General features: G+C 42.1%; 1 protein-coding gene across 1 annotated transcript in view; it reads right to left on the bottom strand.

The window, feature by feature from the left end:
* LOC126158699 (ATP-binding cassette sub-family C member 4-like) overlaps positions 1 to 27,499 on the bottom strand; it is a 179,096-nt gene that overhangs the window by 9,850 nt on the left and 141,747 nt on the right. The window contains exons 20-21 of the mRNA XM_049916462.1: positions 15,830 to 15,990; positions 13,892 to 14,021 (exon numbers count right to left, since the gene is read on the bottom strand). Coding sequence (XP_049772419.1) covers positions 13,892 to 14,021; positions 15,830 to 15,990 — 291 coding nt within the window. The remainder of the gene's footprint in view (positions 1 to 13,891; positions 14,022 to 15,829; positions 15,991 to 27,499) is intronic.

Raw genomic sequence — 27,499 nt, 5'->3', positions numbered from 1 at the left:
CTCTGAGCACTAAGGGACTTAACTTCTGAGGTCATTAGTCCACTATAACTTAGACCTACTTAAACCTAGCTAACCTAATGACATCAGACAGGATTCGAACCTGGGACCGTAGCGGTCGCGCGGTTCCAGACTGTAGCGCCTAGAACCGCTCGGCCACCCACCCCGGCCGGTATACTTGTATACTGACCATTCGTTATTTGACTAAATATGAACTACAATGTGATTCGCATATATATGACATGGGTTAGCGTCGCCACAAAGCAATGACTAAGGGTTGGATGCCGTTCAAGTCCCGTTACAATGATGGCAAGACAAATGTTCGCAAATCACCTCTATTGCCTCAAAAACATTTGCATCTTAAATATCGAAGGACCGACGTCCACACTGTCACAGCGCGTTGAAATACAGCTAAGACGGCAGATGAATATTTGTGACCGACTGGGCTTCGAACCTGGACCTCCTGCTTACTAGATAGACATGCTGATCACTACACTATTATTTTTTTTAAAAGTTTGAGAAGACTTTCAGCACCAGGTAGGCGGAGGCAAAGAGGGCAGGGGTCGAAGATCCGAGGCCTGGCCTCAATGCCTCCCCCATACCTGTCACTGTGCAGCTGCATTATTCCCATGTATTCCATGTTTGCACCCATGTATACCTTTAAATTGTGGAACAAAATTGAAGTAGTAATTAAGGTAAAAAAAATTACAGATTGCCGCCTCCAAAGGCGTGCGTTCCTTGTAGAACATAACTTATAACAGTGAAAAGTGTGACGGAAAAATACATAACAAATATTCATTCAGAAATATATTCACAATTTAAGTTATTATGCCATTAACCACAATCCGAGTTGGAGTCTCTCTTCAGTTACAGATAACCACTGCGCACCTACAGCCATCAACAATCGACTTAGGACTATGCACATTCAGAGCCCCAGTAAAAATTATACACTCATCAATGCACATGCCCCCACCAACATCTAAAATAAGAAAAACACCAAAAATGTCGAAAACTTCTGGAACACACTCGAAAATACTATGAGCAAAATTCACCAAGATGACGTGAAAATACTAATGAGAGACTTCAACTCTCTATTTGGGACAGAAAAAACCTGTAGAAAAATCATTGGTACAAATTCAACACACCGAAACGCTTAGACCAACGGCACACGTCTGATTGATATTTGCCAACAATTCAACCACAAAAGAATGTCTTCCTACTTTAGGAAAATACCATTTCTCAGGTAACATGCTTGGCTACCAGGTGCAAGCTGCTGTCGTTCGCCTTTCTAGACTCGCTGAAAGCCAGATTTTTAATTCTTTTGTAGTAGAGCTACAAGCAGGCAGATACAAACTCAATAAGGGAATCGTAAGATGACGCTCGAGCAAAATTCGTCCTGCTACTTACAGTAACCCTTAGTGTCAGAGCGAAAACCTTACGGTACTGCCAATTTCATAAAGCCACTTTTGTTTTCTGCGACATATTTTTTGTTGTTGTTAATACATAATTTTATCTATGAGATGCCACATTTTCATAAGAGGTGCGAATGATACAGGAAATGAAGTAAATACAGATCTTTTCGAAGTCAAAAGTCGGTAATATCCTACTAATTCATGTTAAAATAGGATCAATCGTCTTACAGACACTTAATGCATCGCTAGTCTGGAACCGCGCGACCACTACGGTTGCAGGTTCGAATTCTGCCTCGGGCATGGACGTATGTGATGTCTTTAGGTTAGTTAGGTTTAACTAGTTCTAAGTTCTAGGGGACTGATGACCTCAGAAGTTAAGTCCCATAGTGCTCAGAGCCCTTTGAACCATTTTTGAACTTAATGCTTTATTAAGATAGACTGCTGTCGTGATTTTTATGTAGTAAGCTGAATTTAATTTGTATTAATAAAATGAATATTTTATTTGAATTTTCCATTTTTTTTTCTAAACGCAAACAGTAATCATCAAAGAGAAATTAATCAGCAGCTGAATTTTCTTTCACGATATCTAAAACAATCTGACAATGCAACAGTTGTTTACAAATTCAACGCCCGTAGACACCTACTTGTTTTAACGAGGTCGTTAAACCGTAGTAGTTTTAAGAGTATTTTCGTCTAGAAATGAATTGCCTTGACGGTTGATCGATCAAGAGCGGCAAAGGTAATATTTTACGAATACATGACGAGAGGGACAAGTGCTTGAGAGAGGACTTCCCTAACAATACAAGTGTCTGAGAGTCGACTTTCCTATCAATCTCCTGGATAGTTTTGTTTCTCAAATCAACAGAGTGAGTTATCATGCAGTAGCAAAGATGATGTAGTTTTGTTGCTCGACTTTCTTACACTGCGACCGAAAGGTGTCTCAATTGTTGACAACAAATTCCAGCTGTGTTGCACACACCCCTTGGGGCAGAATTTGTAGTCCAAAACACACTTTTGGAGCTATCGAATGTAAAACATTATGTTCATTCTACTCTTTGCTCTAGTCTACGTCTTTTGGTGGGGCTCAGCCTTTATTTCTTCTTAGGAAGTTAACGATAAAGGCATCATAACACGTCACCAGTAACAGTACTGAAAAGGAATGCTCAATGAGCGACCTGATGACGTTCAATAATAGTCACTCCGTTGATTTTTGTTGTTTCGAATTAGAGCATGCAGTACTCTTACACCAGACTTCTGAACTTTGCCTGTTGAATGCAAATGTCGCATGATGGTAAAATGGTAATCTGTCACATATATCAGTAGTCGAGACTTCCTTAATGTGGAAAATCATTCATGCCAGAACGATCTTTGTTGAAACAAGAATATCTTTTTCTGGCGTATTTTTCCCAAAAGCACTCGCTCCAAACACAGTTCAAATCTTTCTAGCTGCCTCCTCTACATTCACCCCTCTGTTATACCAATGTAAATATTGTGTTGCAGATGTTACACCTTTTTCCACTTGCGACTCAATTTTACAATGCTTAACCGTAGTTCATGATTTTCAGGTATGCAAAATCCAATGCTTAACTGCAAGATACTAACTAGAACTTCAAATTCGAAAATGGCATTGATACATACACTGACAGCGTGGCGCCGTTTCCACATTGGCGGCGCCGGATTTCAGGCGGCGTGTGGCGTCTGGCCGGTGGCCGGTAGCCGCTGCAGCGCGAGGAAACGCCCAAGCGTAAGCTGTTATGATCGCGACGCAGCCACGAGCTGTCCTGCGGAGTTGTTTCTGGAATACTTGTTATTGCGGGTCGGTAGATTGTTAAGCGAACTGTCTTCGGTGTTCAATCAGACTCATAAGCTTAGACCGAAATGTGGTTAAAAAAAAAAGAAAATCAGGTGGACGCGAACACGCGACTCTAAGGTTAGACTGTACGACGATTACCGCAAGACCACAGGCTCACTCCAACCATGTCATCCTGGAAGTAGACAACACTTCCTCCTAACACTTCCGCATCTTACAGTGTTGCCAGATTGTGCAGATGGCCGGACTTAAAGAGTTGTCAGGGGCGGTCAGTTTTATTGGCCACTTTAAGTGAACGACTCGGACTTAGTCTCTGTGGCGGCCAGCCGGCGGTCAGTTTTTTTGTCTAAGACTGTACATGTGTGATATTGTATCATCTCTCTGCCCAATAAGTCCTGTTCATGTTCACGAGCTATTGCTTTAAGACATTGGATCATCAGGTCTATTTTCTCATTGATTTGTGTAGTTGGCCTGCGGAGTAAAATTATATGCCTCATTATAATTTGGTAAGTGATTATTACCTTTTATTCATTTTGATTAAGTTGATACTTGCGCTGTTAATTGGTAGTGTTTGCCTGGTGTTTTTGTTTTTAGTGCAAGCTTTCTGGTGTTCCCATTTGTAATATTCCAAACTTGTACTCCGTTGACTAGAAGCACTTGTGAATGAGCACCATATAATTCTTTTATTAAAGTGTTACGAAAATTTTCACCTTCACCGTGTGTAATTCTGTTATGAGTGTTTCCCAGATTTTATTTTCCATGGGTACGTTTTTTTCTACAGCATATCATTCTGACACTAAATCTTTGCATTCATATTGGCGTCTATTAATGTAAGGACTTTGTATTTCACCCCGGTTACCTGTGGTAACTTTAACTGATTTTTCTAATGGTGATTAAATTGTTAAATATCCAAAGCGTAAATCAGGATGCATGGGTACAATGTACATTTATGTAATCTATGTTGGATGCTTTTGATTTTAATCTCGTCTTGTACGTTAACCCTAGTATTTTGTACTTTACAGTTCACTAGAACCTCGAATCAGAGGTCGGCCGTGGTGGTCTAGCGGTTCTGGCGCTGCGCTGCAGTCCGGAACCGCAGGACTGCTATGGTCGCAGGTTCGAATCCTGCCTCGGGCATGGGTGTGTGTGATGTCCTTAGGTTAGTTAGGTTTAAGTAGTTCTAAGTTCTAGGGGATTTATGACCTAAGATGTTGAGTCCCATAGTGCTCAGAGCCATTTGAACCATTTTTTTCGAATAAGAGAAACTATAATCGTTTTTTTCATGTAGCACAAACAGTTCTTAAACATTGGGTGCCTCAACTCATTTGTTTGATGTATGCACTTGAAAGTTAATAAATCAGTCGTGCAGTACTGTCATTTTCTGGATTGCCACTCAAGTGGATATTCCAGGATTAAGAGTATGCTAATACGTTTTTTTCTCATTATTTGACTTTAAGCATTTTTATTATTAACGTAACCGACCCACAATTGAAAGAGTTACCCGTTACCTGTATTGCATTTTTATTTCTTACTACTTAGTTGATCGTGTTGTAATAACATTTGTTCGTTTAATATTGTTTATAGTCTCTAACTCCAGTAACTTCCTACTACCCCAACTCGCTCCGTTCCTTTTCAACCACCACTCTTGTAATCGAGTACTATCAGGACATTTCTTATTTTTTGGAGTAATTATCTACTATTTGTCCACATTTAAAGAGAGCTGCAATTCATCACACTAAGCAGAAACACAGTATAAGGCGTTCTGCACTTGATTATAATCATCCAGCGATGCTACGGTACCGCAAATTTCAGCATCCACAGTGAACAATCTGTTGGTCCTACTGACCCTATCTGACGAATCGTTAGTGCGTACCGAGAAAGCTTTCGATGGTCTCATTCCTGCTCATCACTTTCAATCCAGGATAAAATAGTTTAATGAATTAGTTACATATCCTTCGAACAAATCCGGTGAATTTGGAATCCACCGACAAAAGTTTCGAGGTTTTGTTGTGAAGTTTTCTGTGTATTTCGTACAAGGGATCGGTGGTGCCAGGTGGCTTGTTATAAAGTAACTGCTTTCCGCTGGATTTATTATTATAATTTATATTTGTATTTGTTTTCCACTGAAAACATCGGCAAAATACCTTATGTAATTGACTCACGGTACCTACTATTGTCTACAGAAAGGCCCCATTATTTTTAACCCTCGACCTCTCATTAAGTAATATTTGTTTTTCCAGCAGCTTAGTTATATATTAACAGTGATATTTGGATGTATGGATAAGTTTACTAAGGAAGAGATGGCTGACATGCAATTCGTGTATAGGTGCAATGAATCCAGTGAAAGACGGCCACGGTACACACATAAAAAAAATTTGGCATCACCCGTGTTCGCAGAACTCCTGAAGATAGACGTTGACTGTGGATAAGTCCATTTGTCTGTTCAGAGATGTCACTAAACCCTCGCCGGCCGCTGTGGACGAGCGGTTCTAGGCACTTAAGTCCGGAACCGCGTGGTTGCTACGGTCGCAGGTTAGAATCCTGCCTCGCGCATGGACGTGTTTGATGTCCTTAGGTTAGTTAGGTTTAAGTAGTTCTAAGTCTAGTGGAATGATGACCTCAGATGTTAAGTCCCATAGTGTTTAGAGCTACTAAACCCTCCCAAAGCCGAGCGGTTCTAGGCGCTACAGTCTGGAACCGCGTGACCGCTACGGTCGCAGCTTCGAATCCTGCCTCGGGCATGGATGTGTGTGATGTCCTTAGGTTACTTAGGTTTAAGTAGTTCTAAGTTCTAGGGGCCTGATGACCACAGCAGTTAACTCCCATAGTTCTCAGGGCCATTTGAACCAGCCCGCCCGAAGATGCATGAGCAGCTCCTGTTAGACGGAGGGGGTCCAACAGCCGATCAGTTCCAGTCATTCCACTAGGAAGGAGGTACACGGCTCGTGTTTTCTGTAGTTCAGCCATGCCTAAACGTTCATTACCGCGGTTCGATCGTGTCCGTGTTGTTACTTTGTACCAGGAAGGGCTCTCAACAAGGGAAGTGTCCAGGCGTCTCGGAGTGAACCAAAGCGATGTTGTTGAGACATGGCGGAGAGACAGAGAGATAGGAACTGTTGACGACATGCCTCGCTCAGGCCGCCCAAGGCGTACTACTGCAGTGGGTGACCGCTGCCTACGAATTATGGCTCGAAGGAACCCTGACAGCAGCGCCACCATGTTGAATAATGGTTTCCATGCAGCCACAGGACGTTGTGTTATGACTGAAATTGTGCGCAATAGGCTGCATGATGCGCAACTTCACTCCCGATTTCCACGGCGAGATCCATCTTTGCAACCACGACACCGTGCACAGCGGTACAGATAGGCCCGACAACATGCCGAATGGATCGCTGGCGTCACGTTGACTTCACCGATGAGTGTCGCATATGCCTTCAACCACATAATCGTCGGAGACTTGTTTGGAGGCAACCCGGTCGGGCTGAACGCTTTAGACACTGTCCAGCGAGTGCAGCAAGGTGGAGGTTCCCTGTTGTTTTGGGGTGACATTATGTGGGGCCGACGTACGCTGCTGATGGTCATAGAAGTGAATGCTATCCTCCGACCGTCAGTGTAACCATATCGGCAGCATATTGGCAAGGCATTCGTCTTCATCGACGACAGTTCGCGCCCTAATCGTCGACATCTTGTGAATGACTTCCTTCAGAATAAGGACACTGCTCGACTAGAGTGGCCAGCATATTATCCATATATGAACCCTATCGAACATGCTTGGGATAGATTGAAAAGGGGTGTTTATGGACGACGTGACCCACCGAGCACTCTAAGGGATCTACATCGAATCGCCGTTGAGGAGTGGGACAATCTGCACCTACAGTGCCTTGATGAACTTGTGGATAGTATGCCACGACGAATACAGGCATGCATTAGTGCAAGTGGACGTGCTACTGGGTCTGGACCACCACCTCTGAAGGTCTCACTGTATGGTGGTACAACATGCAATGTGGGGTTTTCATGAGCAATAAAACAGGCGGAAATGATGTTTATGTTGATCTATTTTCCAATTTTCTGTACAGGTTCCGGAACCGAGGTGATGTAGCTGTACGCAGAACAGTTACCGCATCGCTGGCAGCCACATCACTGCTCTTCTGCAGCTGAGAGCCGTGAAGGTATTTTTGGTGAATTAAAGGTGACTGGGATTACAAACCGAACAAATCATAATTGTATTATTACTCTATAAAGAGTCACCGGAAATCACGAGTCCTATCTACTGAAATACTCAGAAAATACGCCAGAGCAACCTCTGAATTTAGCGCTGGAAATCGGGTTCGCGCTAGAGGTATGTGGAGATATTCCTTATCGCCTTATCTTCATAATCGGACGATAATGTGGTGCCGTGTCGGACGCCTTTCGGAAATCTTCGAAGGCGGAATCTGCCCTTTTATGTCCACATACTATAAAGGCTATTAAAAAGTTTCCGTTCGATGGCCATACAGAATCGGTATACCAATAAGGCAAAATGGTCGTGAGCATTGAGGCCATCATCCCACCGACGTACCAAGTTGAAGAAACCCGTTTGGAAAGCACTGTGTCTTGTTGTGTGAAGAAGCCCTTAACCGCCTGCTGCGCATACTCGTCCGTCAGGAATCGTTGACATTTGAAGGCGTTTTCTTAAGGGACCGAATACGTGACAATCATATGAGCAGAGATAAGGAGTATGGGGCGGATGCTCGAGTATCTCGCACTTGCCTTGGCGTGCGTTATCATGCAGCTGCAGAACGCTTTGTGCACAATTTTCCCGATTTTCGACAGGCATTCTGCCCCACATACATACTTTGTTCTCCAATGGATGTCTACCAGTGTTTGTTCTTAGACAGCCAAGAAAAGAATAACAGCACATTGGTCCTCTTTGGATGCATTTGGCATTAAAGTCACCATAGTTCACTTTTTCGCATTTACTGCACGCACGATGGAAATACATGAATGTCACACTAATCCCTTGTCTGCATGTAGTTGTATGTCGGAGCATCCTAGTCGCGCTATATTGCATATACGCTGCAGCAACGGTATGAGATGGAAATTTTTTGATCGCCCTACATTTGCAAGATATTGTGCGTGAATAAAGCGAGCTGTGTTTCGAACGAGTAGTTTTACCTGAACACTTACTGAATGATTGAGGGATTCTTCTTTCCCTCAAGGAATCTCATAGCTCATAAAATCCTCTAGCGACGTGCACCAGAAGTGTTAGTGATATTTGTCTTTAATTCTGCCCAAGTGTACTGTTACGCTTCTATAAGAAAGGCCCTGCTGTTTTTCCAGTCATACAGGGTCACTCGCTGTGCGAGATTATCAATAAACCTGAACTAAGGAAAGGGTCGATTCCGCATAGTGTTTAACTAAAAATTTAATAGAAATTCATTCATTATAGGATACATTGTTGTTTGATATAGTTTCCACGTACAAATTTTGTACGCAGAGTCATAACGAAATCGTACAGATCTCTGAAATTCCTGCGGAACTTCGCCGGGAAGTATGTCTTTTTATTAAGCAAACAGCCCTGAAAAAGGAAATGATTTAGACTTAGGTTTCTAGAATGATGAGGAACGTGGGAATCAGTTTACCACGAAATATTATTTTCACAGTAGAGTCTGGGTTGCTTGTCCATTACACTACGACGAAAAATTTTGTGAAGTAATTTTTTCATAATTTCTAAGCTAACCATATATTACTAGGCTGTTTTATAAGGGCGGCCACCACTGTCATTTCGTGATTCAGGGCTGCATACGATAAAGGTTCTGCTATGCATCTGGTGGGATTGCAGAGGCATCCTGTGGTACGAAATTATTCCGAATGAGACTATCACTTCCGAGAATCTGCAGGCAGTCATTGAAGAGAAACGACCGGTGTTTGGACATGATACCGTGTTTCACCACAGTGCCAGACAACATACCTCTATGGTGACCCATCAAAACCTGCTTTCTTTTGAGTGGGACGTGTTATTCCAACCGCCAGGCATTGCCAGGCATTGCCCTTTCAATCTTTTCCTTTCCCTGCAGAATTTCCTCAGTGGCAAACGCATCACTTGTTGTATATTGTGCACGATCTTGTATGTGAAGTGTGTAAGCAGACAGGTTGGCAACCACTCTGTCGTAGCTGCGTCGCGGGGAGATATACTCCCAGGCGTTTTTTGTGACTGCACTGCAACGAAAAGCGAGCGAACTTAAGCCAAAATAAAATCTTCAAAAAAGACGTGTTCAGTGCCCGAATGGTTAACATCACTTTTCCCCTTCCATTTCTGTTGTTAGTAATTTGAGATATGATATCACACAGATTATTTCGCTAGTTTAATAGCGACTTGTTGAGCCATAATTCTAAAAAGGTCCTGAGTAAAGGTCTCAAAATATGTCAGATTTCCGTAGGCTCCGATTTGGTTCCTACGGTGATAGTGTAGAACCGTATCGGATGCCTTCCGCAAATCAAGGAGCGCGGTATGGAGTGGATGACGCTACCTACTCTCTTCTTGGTCTCATTGGCATTCAGAGAGAGTTGGGTTTTATTTCTTCACTGCTTCCTTAAGTAGGTAGCAGATGTAATTCTAGAGAGCCTACATACAGGGAGATACTGGCCAGTTCTCTTTACACCACCGGTAATACACACAGAGGCCGCTATTTTCTTGCCTCATTTCCCCTATAGACTACCACAAGACCTGGGTTTACTCTCACATTACAGCATAAATTCTAGCATGTTATTTAATATATGAGTATTGTATGTTTAATGTGGAGTACAATATAATAGCCATTTGATACATTGTTCCGCTAAAAATGTGAATCGACGAGGAAAAAAGGAATTTAATTTGTATTACTTTAGACATTCTGAAGCGATTTCAGGATTTCCTGCTTGGATATTCTTCGTTGAATTTGGTGGCCTCTATACAGATTTTTCCTTCCCAGCTTAATAAATTTTAGATGAGATCATTGCGGATCTAGAAACTATGTCTCATATCGCAATGATGAACTAAGTCTGATATTGTAATGATGTTTAGAAACGCCAAAGAATGAAAGAATGGAGAAACGATCAACCAATCATTGAGATTTAGCCGAAGGCCACTCTCTCTCTCTACGTAACCTTTCTGTGTAGGCATACAGTTAGATGCATCTGTCTGACGAAATTCCTTGATGACATGAATGACCTGCACCTATTTTCTGTCGTAGCTGCAGTGAAGTAAGATCGAGAGGAACAAATACTTTCACATAACTTTTGTCGAATCGTAAAAATATCATCAGCTCCAGTTTCATGCCCTCAGGTGAGTGATTTCAGTTTATTTTCTTTTCCGCGATCACTTGACTCAGAATCTTTATTGTACACATCGCACCATGAGTGCAACAGAAATCTGTATTAAGATCATTCCCACTGAAACAGTTTCGGAAGACCGAATTCAGTATTCGGATTTCTCTCTGCCATCTTATGTTTCGTTGCCAGTATGAGAACGGAGCGATAGCATATGTGGCTTCGATTAATACAGACTGTTCGGATTTTCATCACATCGATCGCCAAAACATTGCTTTCGAATTCATTGGGTACCTCTCGTACTGTGTACCTCTCGCATTGCTCTCCTGACGCTCATTCTTGTGTTGGTCCAGATTTTGTCTCTCAATATCGCTCTGACTATTTAAATCTGTGATAAAGCTTTCCTTAGCCTCGTAGTTAGTTTTTACCATGGCTGTTGACCTCACAGCTAAGGTCGACACATATATATGTCTAAAGTATATTGAACTGTGCTTTCTACTTTTATCTATTAATTCTCCACATTTTTCCCAGATATGAATGTTTCGCGTTGACTGAAAAGATAATCTGCACTCTGTGCACCTAAGATCATATTCCCCGTGGGAAATCCGGCAACATGAGGACCATTTACAGTATTTCTTAAATCCTTTTTTTTACAGGTATGTGTTATTTTATGCAATTACATATTTAGAGCCGGTCACTGTGGCCGAAGGGTTCTAGGCGCTTCAGTCGGGAACCGCGCTGCTGCTAACGTCGCAGGTTCGAATCCTGCCTCGGGCATGGATGTGTGTGATGTCCTTAGGTTAGTTAGGTTTAAAAAGGTCTAAGTTCTAGGGGACTGATGACCTCAGATGTTAAGTCCCATAGTGCTCAGAGCCATTTGATCCATTTTTGGAAAACACACTGGGGTGACCCAATAGCGATTTGAACCTCGTATACCATCGCCATTCCCTCAGTAACTTTCCAGAATCGTAAGTACGTATGATTTCTAAAGTCTGAGTCCATCTAGACTATAGAGTAATACAATTTCGGTGTTGAAAGTAACTTTATCAAGACGGTTTAAACATTGTACATCACTTATTATAAAAGGTACGTCATTCTACGAGTTGTTGCACCTAAGGAACCAAATAAAAACGCAAAAATATCTTTCCATCACATCCCTATAAGGAAAATATGCATTGTGGTATTCTTTATGACAATTAATAGCGGTTTGATGTAACTGGCGCATAAGTATCTAGCAGAATTAAATCTGTTTATCATTAGATTAGATTAGATTAGATTTACTTTCATTCCAATTGATCCGTAGTGAGGAGGTCCTCCAGGATGTGGAACATGTCAGAAAAACAACAAAACATGACAAATATTTACAACTAAAACAAATAAGCTAATGTACCATTCCACAGGCCCCAAGTGGAATGATCGTCATTTTTTAATGAACACTAAGAGTCATTTTACAAATACTATTGCACTGAATTTGAAATAAAAAAGTTTTTTATTTATTTATAAGGTAAGAAACATGTAATACAACTACTGTAATACTTATTTACAATGAACACCTTACTGCACTGAAATGGTGCAGAAGTTAGATTATACTTACACACTTACACACACACAAGCACACACACAAACACACAAATTTTCAGTGAACACATTACTGCACTGAAATTGTGCAGAAGTTATGTTGTACTTATATACAAATCAGTTGGTTTTACTAAGAAATTCATCAATGGAGTAGAAGGAGTTGGCCACCAATAAATCCTTTAGGCTTCTCTTAAACTGAATTTCACTGGTTGTTAAGCTTTTTATGGCTGCTGGCAAGTTATTGAAAATGTGTGTTCCTGAATAATGCACACCTTTTTGTACAAGACTAAGTGACTTTAAATCCTTGTGAAGATTATTCTTATTTCTAGTATTGATTCCATGAATTGAGCTGTTGGTTTGAAAGAGTGATATATTTTTAATGACAAATTTCATTAAGGAATAAATATATTGGGAAGCTGTAGTTAGTATCCCTAGTTCCCTAAACAGGCTTCTGCAGGATGTTCTTGAGTTCACACCACATATAATTCTTACTGCACGTTTTTGTGCCCGGAAAACTTTAGCTTGGCTTGATGAATTACCCCAGAAAATAATCCCATATGACATTATGGAATGAAAGTAAGCATAGTATGCCAGCTTTTTCATTTTTATATCCCCTATGTCTGACAAAATTCGCATTGCAAACAGAGATTTGTTAAGACGCTTCAGCAGTTCTGTGGTGTGCTCCTCCCAGTTGAATTTATTATCAAGCTGTAATCCCAAGAATTTAACACTGTCCACTTCTTCTATCTTCTTGTCGTCATATGTTAGACATATACTCTTGGGACACCCCTTACAAGTTCTGAACTGCATGTAGTGTGTCTTTTCAAAGTTTAGTGACAAAGAATTGGCTAGGAACCAGTGATTAATGTCCACAAATATTTTATTGGCTGATCTTTCTAAGACTACACTTGATTTGCTATTTATTGCAATGTTTGTATCATCAGCAAACAAAACAAACTTGGCATCTGGTAATGTTACTGATGAAAGGTCATTGATATACACAAGAAAAAGTAAGGGCCCCAAAATGGAACCTTGTGGGACCCCACATGTAATTAGTTCCCAGTTGGATGATGCCTGATAGCTTGATACATGTCTCTTTCCTAATAACACCCTTTGTTTCCTGCCAGAGATATAAGATTTGAACCATTTTGCAGCATTTCCTGTTACACTATAATATTCTAGTTTACTTAAAAGGATATTGTGATTTACACAGTCAAATGCCTTTGACAGATCACAAAATATACCAGTTGCCTGCAATTTTTTGTCTAACGAATTAAGTACATTTTCACCGTAAGTGTAGATAGCCTTCTCAATATCAGAACCTTTTAGAAATCCAAACTGTGACTTTGACAGTATGTTATTTGAGATAAGATGGTTATAAAGACGACTGTACATTACTTTTTCGAAAATTTTTGAGAATGCTGGCAACAGTGAAATTGGACGGAAATTTGATGCTATTTCTTTATCTCCCTTCTTAAACAGTGGCTTAACTTCAGCATATTTCAGCCATTCAGGAAATATTCCACTGATAAACGACTGGTTACACAGATAGCTTAATATGTTTCTTAGCTCAGAATCACATTCTTTAATTAACTTTGTTGATATTTCATCATACCCACTAGATGTTTTTGATTTTAAAGATTTTATGATGGACATTATTTCTGTTGGGGTAGTGAGGGTCAAATTCATATTATGGAAGTTACTTGAAATGTCTGGTCTAAGGTAATCCATAGCAGCATCTACCGAACCTGACAACCCCATCTTTTCAGATATTGACTACTGTATTAGTTAATTCAGGATAGCTTACCACCATAGTTCCTGCATCCATCACGAGGACCTTATCTGAATCCATAATGGTGTTAAGTCTGTGGGCTATGGTCAGCACTGTACAGTGCTTGAACTTCCTACGGATAGTAGCCTGGATAAGCGCGTCGGTCCTGCAACAAACATTTGCAAATTTACACTGCTCTTTTGTTTACAAGATAACGCTGACATATTTCTAATTTGAGGAAGAGCTCATGTTACCGTAGTTGTATCCTCACTCCTAAGAGTACTTTGAATCACATCTCCACTTTACTCAATTGTATAACATTCTCTTCATATGAGCGTACCTATTGCAATCTGTACTAACATTAACTTGATTACTGTAGTCAAGCCCGTAGTAATTTTTACATTTTCTCAGAAGTCCCCATTCCCCAAACACACACACATACTGCATACTTCCCTCGATAACAGAATTAAATGTTTCTCGAAACCTGAAAACGTATCCTCTAAACCGGTCCTTTCTTTTAGTCTTCGTTTAGTTGTGCGTCAAATTTCTTCTCTCCCCGATTCTACTCAGTATCTCCCAATTAGTTATCCGACCTACCCAACTGCTGGCCAGAATTCTTCTGTAGCACACGTTTGAAAAAGCTTTATTCTCTTCTTGTTTGTATAGTTTATTGCCCACGTTTCACTTCTGTGCGAAGTTACTGTCCAGTTACCTTTGTGTTAGATGCGAAGATATTTCTCTTTTTTTAGAAAACTCATCTTGCTATTGCAAGTCTACATACACTATCTGATCAAAACAAACCGCATATCTGTTAGTGGACACTAATAACGGTTGTGCTTACCATTCGCCTTTATGGCGGCTTGAATTCGGCAGGTGACACTTTCAATGAAACATCCGAATGTCTTTGCAGGAAGGTAGCATCTAGTTCTTGCTCAAGAGCTGAAACCAGAGAAAACAGTGATATGCTCTGGAGCGAAGTCAACGTTCTACTACAGCCCATAAGTGTTCAGTTCGGAACCCTGGAGAGACCAGTCCACTTAGGAAGGTTGTTATCCACATTGCCTCAAAGACGCTGCTTCACGACAGGATGTATTATCAAGCTGATACAATCGTCGTCTCAGAACAATTCCTCTACGGTACGCAGTACAGAACTTTGTAAAATCTGTTCTTATATTTTCGCATTTAGCGTTGCCTTAAGAAATAGCTGACGTCATGTGGTTTGCAAGCACCCTCCGCTGTGCTCGACTGTCCCTGTCCGCCAGTACAAGAGGTGTGCCTGCTCTTGATTTAGCTTTCGACTTTCCCTAGCGTCTCCACTCCACAATCACGTCACGAACATTCGACTTGGGTGGCTTTACATGGGTTGAAATGTCCCTGATGGCTTTATTGTGCAGGTGACATCCAAAGACTAGTTCGTGTACGAAATCACTTAACATTCTACTGTTACTGCTTCTTCACTAACAACATAATACTCCACCTTCTCCTTTTACACTGGTGGTTCACCTCTCTTGACATTTAGTGGTGAATTCTGCATTACATAGTGGATTCCGGATAGTTTCGATCGGACAGTGTGATACACCACTTTCACTTCCAACATCGTCGGTTATGTTATCCAAATATCAAACCTCGTCTGCTATTTCTTGTGCCCCATTTCTTAATCTGATTCCAGAATAATGTCTTGAGTTAATTCGAATACATTCCATTGCACTTGCTATATACAAATACACTACTGGCAATTACAATTGCTACACCAAGAAGAAATGCAGATGATAAACGGGTATTCGTTGGACAAATATATTATACTAGAGCTGACATGTGATTACATTTTCACTCAATTTGGGTGCATAGATCCTGAGAAATCAGTACCCAGAAGAACCACCTCTGGTCGTAATAACGGCCTTGATACGCCTGGGCATTGAGTCAAACAGAGCTTGGATGGCGTGTACAGGTACAGCTGCCCATGTAAATACTCACTCTGGATCGACGTTTGCGGTGGCTTCATCGAGCACCAGGATCCTGTTGTTCCTCAGAATGGCCCTCGCCAGACACACCAGCTGCCTCTGGCCCACGCTGAAGTTACTGCCACCTTCTGTCACCCGGAAGTCCAGTGTCTGTATGCTCGACTTGAGCTCCACCTGTGAAATTACAGGATAAGATGGAACTACCTGAAAAATATATATTAATACGTCTATAGTTCGAGTTGAAAAGATATCAATGATTCGATTCCCTAGTGACATTGCTGCCCTCTGTAAAAGTGAGGGAAGATATCCAAGACCTGTTGGATTAGATGAACAGTCTACATATTACAGAATAGTGACCGAGAGAAAACGAAAGAATATCTAATGTATTGAGACACAGCAGAACGATACTAGAGACAAAATTAGCATCTAAAGTGGGCACTATATGGTAGAAGAATTTAAGTTCTGAGACTTGGAAGCAAAATAAAACAAGAAGGATATAAGAAGCAGAGCATCACAGACAAAGAAAGCAATCCTCATTAATAGAACTTCACTAGTATGAAATATAGACGCTAAGCTGAGACAGAAATAACTGGGAATGTACGTCTGGAGCGAGACTTTTAACGGATGTGAATTGTGGACTGTGGAAAAATCTGGAAAGAAGTGAATCGAAGCGTTTCAGATGTGGTATTACTGAAGGATGCTTATAATTAACTGAACAGATAAGAAATGTGGATTTCCTGCAGAATTGAGCAGAAGAAGATGAAACAGAGCAAATCGGTTAAGAGAAGTAGGAAAAGTGTTAAGACGTCATGGAAAAGCTACCTTTAAGAGATCTCTAGAAGGCTAGAACTGTGTGGGAAGAAAAGGCTGGAAAGTTATACACAATAAATAAATGAGTATGTGTGGTGTAAATTCTACTCTGAGTGAAGAGACTGGCACAAAACACGTAATCGTAGCTAGCCCCAACACCTAGTCAAAAGACTGAGGATAGCCCCCATTCTTCAAAAATAATTATGACGTCATGGAAGTCTCTGTCCGCAGATCCACCTGTCCTGCCACAAAGAGCGTGCAAGCTTGTGACCTCCACGACCTGTGTTGAGCTGTGTGCGTCCGAGACCTTGTCATCTATTCGTGGTTCCACAGTACTTTAACCATAGCACATCGCTTCTCACGACAGTAGCATTAGAACAGCCAACCAACTTCTTTTCCGAGATACTTGTTCCAGGTCACGAAATTCCGCTCTTTTTCAAAATCGCTTATGTCATTTGCTTTTCTCCATTTGCGGTCTGTATCGTCACTAGAATGTCTCTCCATTCGTCTCTGCTACGCGTATATATGCCAAGGTGATGGAAGTCAGGGGATAGCGATATGAACATCTACAGACATATAAAATGGCAGTGTATTGGCGGAGCTGCATATGTACTCAGGTGTCTCATGTGAAAAGATTTCCGACGTGATTATAGCCGCACGACTGTGATCAACAGAGTTTGAACGCGGAATGGTAGTTGAAACTAGACGCATGGGAAATTCCACTTCGGAAATAGTAGGGAATTCAATATTCGGAGATCGACAGCGTCAATATCGTGCCGAGAATATATAATTTAAGGCATTGCCTCTCATCACAGACAATGCAGTTATCGACGGCCTTCACTTAACTACCGAGAGCGGCGGCGTTGGCGTAGAGTTCTCAGTATGAACAGACAAGCAATACTGCGTGAAATATTCGTAGAAACCAATGTGCGACGAACGACGAACGCTCAATTTGGAGAGTGCTGAAAAAGTTAGCGTTAACGGTCTATGCCAGCGGACGAACGGCGCGAGTGCCTTTGCTAACAGCACATCTCCTGCAGCGCCTCTCCTGGGCTCGTGACCGCGTCGGTTGGATGCTTGACGACTGTAAAACCGTGGCTTGGTCAGATGAGTCCCGATTTCAGTTGGCAAGAGCTGATGGTACGGTTCGAGTGTGGCGTAGATCACACGCAGCAGTCGACCCAAGTTGTGAGCAAGGCACTGTGCAAGCAGTTGGTGGTTGAATAATGGTGTGGGCTGTGTTTGTATGGAATGGAGAGGATCCTCTGGTCCAACTGAACAGATCATTGACTGGAAGTGATTATATTCGGCTACTTGGAGACCATTTGCATTCATGGACTTTAAGTTCCCAAACAACGATGAAATGTGTGTATGGACAATATTACGCCACGTCACCGGACCATGATTGTTCCCGGTTGCTTTGAAGAACATTCTGGACAAAATCAGCGAATGATTTGGCGCCCAGATTTTCCTATCTGTATCCCATCGAACAGTTGTCGAACGTAATCGGGAGGTCAGTTCGGGCTCGAAATTTTGCACCGGCAATGCCTTCGCAATTATGGACGGCATGGCTTAATATTTCTGCTGAGGACTTCTAACGATTTATTGAGTCCATGCCAAGTCGAGTTGCTACGCTCCCCCAGTCAAAAGCAGGTCCGACAAGATATTAGGAGATATCCCATGACTTTTGTCAGTGTATTTTCCTTGCCGTGCCATGTGCCCACAGGGCCACCAGGCTGCACTCAGTCTCGCAGTGTACAATGATCGGAATGTTTTGGTTCAGCAGAGTATTTGTGGTGACCGGCCCGCCCTGTACATGAATTAGAAATGATTCTTTCTCACTTACTGAGTTACTGATTCTTTTTCTCAAATACGTCTATGCAAATATAGACGCAGACGTGCATAGAGAATACGAGGGCATTTCGAAAAGTAAAGATACAATGGCTCGCAGTCCTTAAATAGAACATTTATTTAGAAAACGTGACATCTTATAAACTGGATTATTTCTTATTTTTCGACATAATCACCCTTGTTATCCAAACATTTTTTAAGTCGGTGCACAAGCTTTTGTATCGCACAGTCATAGAAGGTTGCCACCTGTTGTCGGAACCACATTTCAACTTCATCTTTGATCTCTTCATCGTCGTGGAATGATTTTCCACCAAGATGTGACTTCAGATAACGGTAGACATGGAAGTCGGTGGGCTCATGGTCCGGGCTGTATGGCGGATGGTCCAATACGCCCCATTTGAATTGTTTGAGTAGCGCTTTGGTTACGAGCGCTGTGTGAGGCCAAGAGTTGTCATGAAGCAAGCAGACTCCACTTGTCAGCATTCCCCTGCGTTTGTTTTGAATTGCCGTTCGAAGACGTTTCAAAGTCTGGCAATATGCAGCAGCATTAATTGTCGTTCCAGGAGGCATAAATTCCAACAGCAGAATGCCTTGAATGTCCCAAAAACAGAAGCCATGATTTTCTGCGCTGAAATCGACGTTTTACATTTCTTGGCTTTTGGTGAATTCGAATGGCGCCATTGCATTGATTGTTGCTTGGATTCAGGTGTATGGTGATAAACCCACGTCTCGTCACCTGTTACAATCTGATCAAGGAACTCATCACCTGCTTCAGCATAGCGTGTGAGGAAGTTGAGTGCAAAGCCCATCCTTTTCTTTTTGTGTTCTTCCGTTAACAGTTTTGGAACCCAGTGCGCACACAATTTCCTGTACCCTAACTTGACAGTCACAACGTCATAAAGAGTTGTCATTGACACGTCCAGTATGATCTGATGCAATTCTTTCAATGTGAGACGTCTATTCGCACGAATTGCTTCCTCCATTCTCCGAAGAAGGGCATCAGAGATCACAGATGGCCGACCTGTTCTTTGTTCGTCATGATCATCGGTCCTACCTTCAGAGAAATGACGACACCATTTCGATACATTTTGTCGATTCATAATGTTCCCATAAACAGAAACAATTTCTTTGTGAATATCCACTGGTCGCTGACCTTTTGCATGAAGAAAACGTATGACGGTGCGCACTTCGTATTTGGCGGGATTCTGAATCGGCGCAGCCATTTTAAACACGACCCACTGCAACCAGAAGCAACGTTCAACTGCCGAACGAGCGTGAGGAGAAAGCTAACGGTTCAAGGTTGCCACGGTTCAGTGTTTGCCAACTTGCTCCCCAAAACTTTTCTGTTCCTCTGGCGTACGGTGCATCTTTACTTTCCGAAATACCCTAGTATTTACGCATAGAGGTATCAGAAATGACGTGGTGATATCCTCTGCGGTAATTATGCCATTTATACATCTATCATATTTCTTCTCCGTTCGTCCTTTCTTTTAATGCAGGAGTTGTTTATCTAATAGATTACGCCCAGTGCGTGTGAGACGGTTTTCGAAGTTTATCGATGAATCAAAATCTTCTTGGCTTACCAACGGCCACCTTCTGAAGTGATGCTCTTAGCAGTCCGAGAAGATTTTATTGTGAGGTTGACTAAGTTAGGTGGGCGAAGTAAGGCCAGGCAGGCCAATGCCCATCTGTGGTAAAAGTACGCTAGAGAACTTCTAAATGGCTGCACCTACTTGATTATGAAGTATCTCTGGTCACCTAACGTGAGGTTGTTCCTTCTAGCAGATTTCAGTGTAATCATATGTTAACTTGTCAGTCTGGCCTACACGTCGTTGTAATTTCTGTCACAAAGTTTCTTGGATAAATCACAGGTCCTAGTTGTATTATTCAATTTGTTTATGCACGCCTTCAAAGCTTATTTAACACTATTCACTGTGTAATGTATTAACACTTAGTCATTTAGACATCAAGTCATGATGCCATACTCTGATGGCCTTATTTACTTTCATGTCTCAGCTTCCTCAGTATGTTAATTACTTGAGAATGTGTAGGAATTAAAGAATTTCAGAGTTTTTTCACAGTATTAATATACTATTCCATGAGCCTCCTTCGCTGACTCCTGATTATGTTGTCAATAGCTCGAATCCATGTAGTCTCATTACGTCCTTCTTTCGCATATTTTAATTTTTCTAAGGCCTATAAACTGATTCTAAATAATTGGATACAATAAAATATTTCAGTAAACATTTTTTATTATTTTTAGTGGTAAACAATGAATCCGGAAACGTGCAGCAGAGGCGAGCTCTGTGGTCAACGGAGCAGGCCGAGTTAACTTCACTTGCTACTATTGATTGCGTGTAGGTGATGAAAGCATCAAGAAAATTTCATATTTGCAGACTGACACTTCGCAACAACAGTATTTTTCTCAAATAGCCGGAAGGAACATAGGAAGACATTGTATTCTAAGTATAGAGCAAGAAAGGGAACTACGTCACAGAATTTTTCGACTGGCAAATGTTGGACGCCTATCGCAATCAATATTTTCAAACGCAGTTTCACCTTCTGTGTAGAGAACAAAATTCCAAACCGTTTCAAAAAAATGCAAATAAAATAGGATGCTACTGGATGGAACTGTTTCTAAAATGTCATCAAGAAATAGGACGCTGTAGGACGCAAAATCTAAATACCGGAATGGTTCGAAACCGAACTGACTACTTTATCAAACTAAAACAACTAATAGATCGAAGCGGTATAGCTGATAAACCTCATCTGCTATACAGTATCGATGAGAAAGGTTTTTAGACCAACATTGCACCACCAGCAAGTGGCGCTCCGCAAAAAGGAGCTTCACGAACTCTCTTGGTAGCTCCAGAACACGCTGAGAATGCCATGGTTGTTACATGTGGAAACGCTTTGTGACGTTATATTTCCCCCATGCTTTTGTTCAGGAGGCAGAGACTGAGACCAGAGTGGGAGGAGAACTTCTTCCTGGCAGCAAAGCTGTGCTGACGCCCACGGGGAGTATGACCAACGACGTTCCCACATATCGGCTCGACCACTTTTCACAGTACAAGAAGAATGTCGATGAAACATAACTTGTTTTTGAAGGGCTTTCTTCACACCGTGACACTGGATTTGATCCTGCAGCGGAAAGACAAAACATTACTCTTTTTAGCCTCCCGAATATTACCACCCACGAATTGCAACAGATAGATGAACCAGTCTTTAAATTCTTTGAGACGTATTGGAATGATAAAGTGCACAAGAACTGAGTGTCTCATCCAGAACATTAAAAGAGCGCAGCTGCATTTTGGAAAATATTTTCTGGTGTTTCGGATAGACCAATGACTGCTGGGTTCAAAGAAACAGCGGTATTTGCATATAATCCAGATATTACTTCGAAAGTTGCATTCGCTCCCTCAGCTTTGTTCGAGATCTCGCCCGACATTTCTGGCAACACTTCTCCGCCATCCACACCTGCTGCACCGTCTCACCAATTACCCAATGCAAGTGGGGAGACTCCTCATTATTCAAATTCTTCTGCTTTAAATGCTCCCCAAATTTCTCTAAGAGCAGTCCTGTCCACACCTAAAATGAAGCAGCAAAAAACATCCAGATTTCAAGCCTTGACTTCCAGTGCGTGGAAGTTGTGAAGCCCCTTGCTTGGTGGCAAGCAGATCTGCAGGTGCAAAGAAGTCGATGCCGATCAAAAAATAATTTCCAGGAATCCCTCTCAACCAAAGCGCCAATCTACGAAATTCATCTGTGACCTGGTATTTTTTTGTTTTTGAGGAGCATCTTGTAGCTGATGAGAGGCTTTGCGTTCAGTGAAACGCTTATCTTCGTCTGTTGAACAGCCTAAGAAACTGGCAAACCTGTCTAACATCATGTAGAGCGCCCGCGAGCACGCAGAAGTGCCACAACACAACGTGGCACTGTCTCGACTAATGTCTGAAGTAATGCTGTAAGCAATTGACCCCAGGAATCCTTCACGGCTGTCCATAAATCCGTAAGAGTACGAGGCGGTGGAGATCGTTTCTGAACAGCATACCAGATATGCTCAACAATGTTCACGTCTGGGAAGTTTGGTGGGCAGAAGAATTGTTTAAACTCAGAAGAATGTTCCTGGAGTCACTCTGTAGCAATTCTGTACGTTTGGGGTGTCGCATTCTCCTGCTGGAATTGACCAAGTCCGTCGGAATGTACAATGGACGTGAATGGATGTAGGTGATCAGACAGAATGCTTTCATAAGTCTCACCTGTCAGAGTAGTATTTAGACGTATCAGGGGTCCCATATCACTCCAACGGCACACGCCACACACCATTACAGAGCCTCCACCAGCTTGAACAGTCCCCTGCTGACATGCGGGGTCCATGGATTCATGAGGTTGTCTCCATACGCGTACACGTCCATCCACTTGATACAATTTGAAACGAGACTTGTGCGACTACGCAACATGTTTCCAGTCATTAACAGTCCACTGTCGGTGTTGACGAGTCCAGGTGAGGCGTAAAGCTTTGTGTCGTGCAGTCATCAAGGTACACGAGTGGGCCTTAGGCTCCGAGAGCCCATATCGATGATGTTTCGTTGAATGGTTCGCGCGCTGGGCCCAGCATCGAAATCTGCAGCAATTTGCGGAAGGGCTGCACTTCTGTCACGTTGATCGATTCTCTACAGTCTTCGCTCGTCCCATTACTGCAGGATCTTCTTCCGGCCGCAGCGATGTCGGAGATTTGATATTTTACCGGATTCCTGATATTCACGGTACACTCGTGAAAACGTCGTACGGGAAAATCCCCACTTCATCGCTGCCTCGGAGACGCTGTGTTCCATCGCTCGTGCGCCAACTACAACACCACGTTAAAACTCAGATAAACCTTGATACCTTGCCACTGTAGCAGTAGTGACCAATCTAACAACTGCGCCAATCGCTTTTTGTCTTTAAACTTCCAGAACGCTGTAGAAATAACACCACTGGTCGGAACGACGCCAAATGGCAACGGAATATTATCGGAGAAGGGGGAAAACGTATGGCAGAAGAAAAAAATAGTGTGAAAGTTGATCAATATGTCAGAACACGTAAATGAAAACACTTGTCATGCGCGCGACCCATTGAAGTTGGTATAAACACGCCGGGCACACGGCTTTTCCTCCTTTCGCGTCTGCTACGTTCGCCATTACTGTCTCAATGTAGGACAGCGCTCTGCTTGTAAAGCCGTATTACAAGAATGATGACTGTGCACGCGTTTCTCTGCAGACGTTCCGGACACTGAGGGGTTTGATGTACGATGACTGCCGTGGGTCTGGAGAAAATGATTCGGAAATTCGAAAAGACGGGTTCTTTTGGTGTGCAACCTGGCAGCGGGAGGAAACGAATTGATTCGACGTCAGTGGAAGCAGTGGCCACAGCAATACAGGAGGAGACGAGTGGTGGTGAGCAAACGTGCACCGAGAATTGCCCGAACTTTGGACATACCCGTGAGCACGGTGTGTAAAATCCTACGAAACATCCTTCTTTGCTAGCCATTCAAAATTACCCAAGTGCACGAGTTGCTTCCTGTTGACCTGCCAGCAAGAGAGACCTTTGCTTTAGAATTTCTTGCTCGCATGTAAGTGGACAATGATCGGCCGTGGAAGATTTTGTGGACAGGCGAAGGTCAAGCCCACTTACATCTGACAGGGTATGTCAATACACAGAATTGTCGAATATGGGCAACGGAAAACCCACACGCAAATCAACCAGTACCACTTCATCCCGAAAAGGTCCCTGTGTGGTGCGGGTGTACGGCATCATTTATCATAGGGCCAAATATTTTCGAAGAGACAGGTGCTTCCGGTCCTTTTACCTGTACCGTCACTGGTAAGCGCTATGAATGTCTTTCGCGCAGCAACGTCATTTCAACTCTCCAACAGCGTGGATGTGTGCGTGGGATCATTTTTATGCAATATGACGCATCTCCGCACATTGCAAATCCAGTTAATCGGCTGATGAAGCGCCATTTTGGAAGCGCTAGAATTATCAGCCGCCGTTGACCTACAGCCTGGCCGTCCAGATCACCTGATCTTATTCCGTGTAACTTCTGACTGTGGGGGTATCTGAAAGATGTTGTGTTCTTTGATCCTATAGCAAACTTAGCTGCATTGAAGGCACGCATTCCGCTCCAGATTCTGGACGTGACCCCGGAAACACTTCGATCAGATACGAAACATACTGTTTTTCGATTTCAACTTGTTACAGGGAACGGTGGACAGCATACTGAACATGTTTTGTTTGCACCGATTTGATTTTTATTTATGCTTTTTATGCGGTTTTTGGCCTTTGGACAATTTAAAATTGTCTTTTCCCATCCGATGTGATAAGACCTTGTCGTGCTAGATGGGCTTACGTGACTAACAGTATCACACGCCAACACTGAGTAGTTAATTTTATTTAACTTCAGACCTACACCTTACGCATTTGTAGTCGACAACTATTAAATTATGATGCATACAGCGCCATCTATTGTTACATTTTGTACCTATTTATTTCTCTTCTAGCATACGTTTTCCCATCTTCTCCGATAATATTCCGTTGCAATTTGACCTCTTTCTGACCAGTGGTGTTTTTTCTACAGCGGTTTGAAACTTTAACTATAATCACCCCGTACGTCTTGCCATGCTGTTATTGGTATTACTTTATTTCACAAACATTACTCAGGGGGTGCTAACTGTTGTTGTTGTTGTGGTCTTCAGTCCTGAGACTGGTTTGATGCAGCTCTCCATGCTACTCTATCCTGTGCAAGCTTCTTCATCTCCCAGTACCTACCGCAACCTACATCCTTCTGAATCTGCTTAGTGTATTCATCTCTTGGTCTCCCTCTACGATTTTTACCCTCCACACTGCCATACAATACTAAATTGGTGATCCCTTGATGCCTCAGAACATGTCCTATCAACCGATCCCTTCTTCTAGTTAAGGTGTGCCACAAACTTCTGTTCTCCCCAATCCTATTCAATACTTCCTCATTAGTTATGTGATCTACCCACCTAATCTTCAGCATTCTTCTGTACCACCACATTTCAAAAGCTTCTATTCTCTTCTTGTCCAAACTATTTATCGTCCAATGTTTCACTTCCATACATGGCTACACTCCATACAAATACTTTCAGAAACGACTTCCTGACACTTAAATCTACACTCGATGTTAACAAATTTCTCTTCTTCATAAGCGCTTTCCTTGCCATTGCCAGTCTACATTTTACATCCTCTCTTCTTCGGCCATCATCAGTTATTTTGCTCCCCAAATAGCAAAACTCCTTTACTACTTTAAGCGTCTCATTTCCTAATCTAATTCCTGCAGCATCACCCGACTTAATTCGACTACATTCCATTATGATCGTTTTGCTTTTGTTGATGTTCATCTTATATCCTCCTTTCAAGACACTATCCATTCCGTTCAACTGCTCTTCCAAGTCCTTTGCTGTCTCTGACAGAATTACAATGTCATCGGCGAACCTCAAAGTTTTTATTTCTTCTGCAGATTTTAATACCTACTCCGAATTTTTCTTTTGTTTCCTTCATTGCTTGCTCAATATACAGATTGAATAACATCGGGGAGAGGCTACAACCCTGTCTCACTCCCTTCCCAACCTCTCCTTCCCTTTCATGTCCCTCGACTCTTATAACTGCCATCTGGTTTCTGTATAAATTGTAAATTGACTCTCGCTGCCTATATTTTACCCCTGCCACCTTCAGAATTTGAAAGAGAGTATTCCAGTCAACATTGTCAAAAGCTTTCTCTAAGTCTACAAATGCTAGAAACGTAGGTTAGCCTTTCCTTAATATATCTTCTAAGATAAGTCGTAGGGTCAGTATTGCCTCACGTGTTCCAACATTTCTACGGAATCCAAACTGATCTTCCACGAGGTCGGCTTCTACTAGTTTTTCCATTCGTCTGTAAAGAATTCGTGTTAGTATTTTGCAACTGTGACTTATTAAACTGATAGTTCGGTAATTTTCTCATCTGTCAACACTTGCTTTCTTTGGGATTGGAATTATTATATTCTTCTTGAAGTCTGAGGGTATTTCGCCTGTCTCATACATTTTGCTCACCAGATTGTAGAGTTTTGTCAGGACTGGCTCTCCCAAGGCTGTCAGTAGTTCTAATGGAATGTTGTCTACTCCCGGCGCCTTGTTTCGACTCAGGTCTTTCAGTGCTCTGTCAAACTGTTCACGCAGTATCGTATCTCCCATTTCATCTTCATCTACATCCTCTTCCATTTCCATAATATTGTCCTCAAGCCCATCGCCCTTGTATAGACCCTCTATATACTCCTTCCACCTTCCTGCTTTCTCTTCTTTGCTTAGAACTGGGTTTCCATCTGAGCTCTTAATATTCATGCAAGTGGTTCTCTTTTCTCCAAAGGTCTCTTTAATTTTCCTGTAAGCAGTATCTATCTTATCCCTAGTGAGATAAGCCCCTACATCCTTACATTTGTCCTCTAGCCATACCTGCTTAGCCATTTTGCACTTCCTGTCGATCTCATTTTTGAGACGTTTGTATTCCTTTTTGCCTGCTTCATTTACTGCATTTTTATATCTTCTCCTTGTGCTCGCTGTAGATAAATGTAATGTGAATCCATTTCTTCTAGGTGTTCTCTTCAAGAATTTGGAAGTCCTGCAAACCAACGAGGAGCACTAAGGCTTGAGGCACTAGAATCAGATTTAAGAAAGGAATGGTTCAAATGCTTAACTACTGAAGAAAGAGAAGGGTGATTTGGTTTACCGTCGTCATTAGAGACGGAGTGTAAGCTCCAAGTGTGGAAGGCTGGGGAAGCATATCGGCAAGGCCCTCTTTTTTAAAAAAAAAAAAAAAAAAAAAAAAAAAAAAAAAAAAAAAAAGATCCGGGCGTTCTAATTCAGTGATGTAGGGGAACCATGGAAACCCTTAATCTGGGTAGTTCGACCGGGATTTGAACTATCGTCCTACAGAATACGAGTCCCGTACCTGTCCTTTGCACAATTTTTCTGGGTACTTGGC

Source organism: Schistocerca cancellata, chromosome 2 (assembly GCF_023864275.1).
Source record: "Schistocerca cancellata isolate TAMUIC-IGC-003103 chromosome 2, iqSchCanc2.1, whole genome shotgun sequence".
Taxonomy (NCBI): Eukaryota; Metazoa; Arthropoda; class Insecta; order Orthoptera; family Acrididae; genus Schistocerca; species Schistocerca cancellata.
Note: the sequence above shows the minus strand (reverse complement) of the source record. Positions and strands in the feature narration are given on the sequence as shown.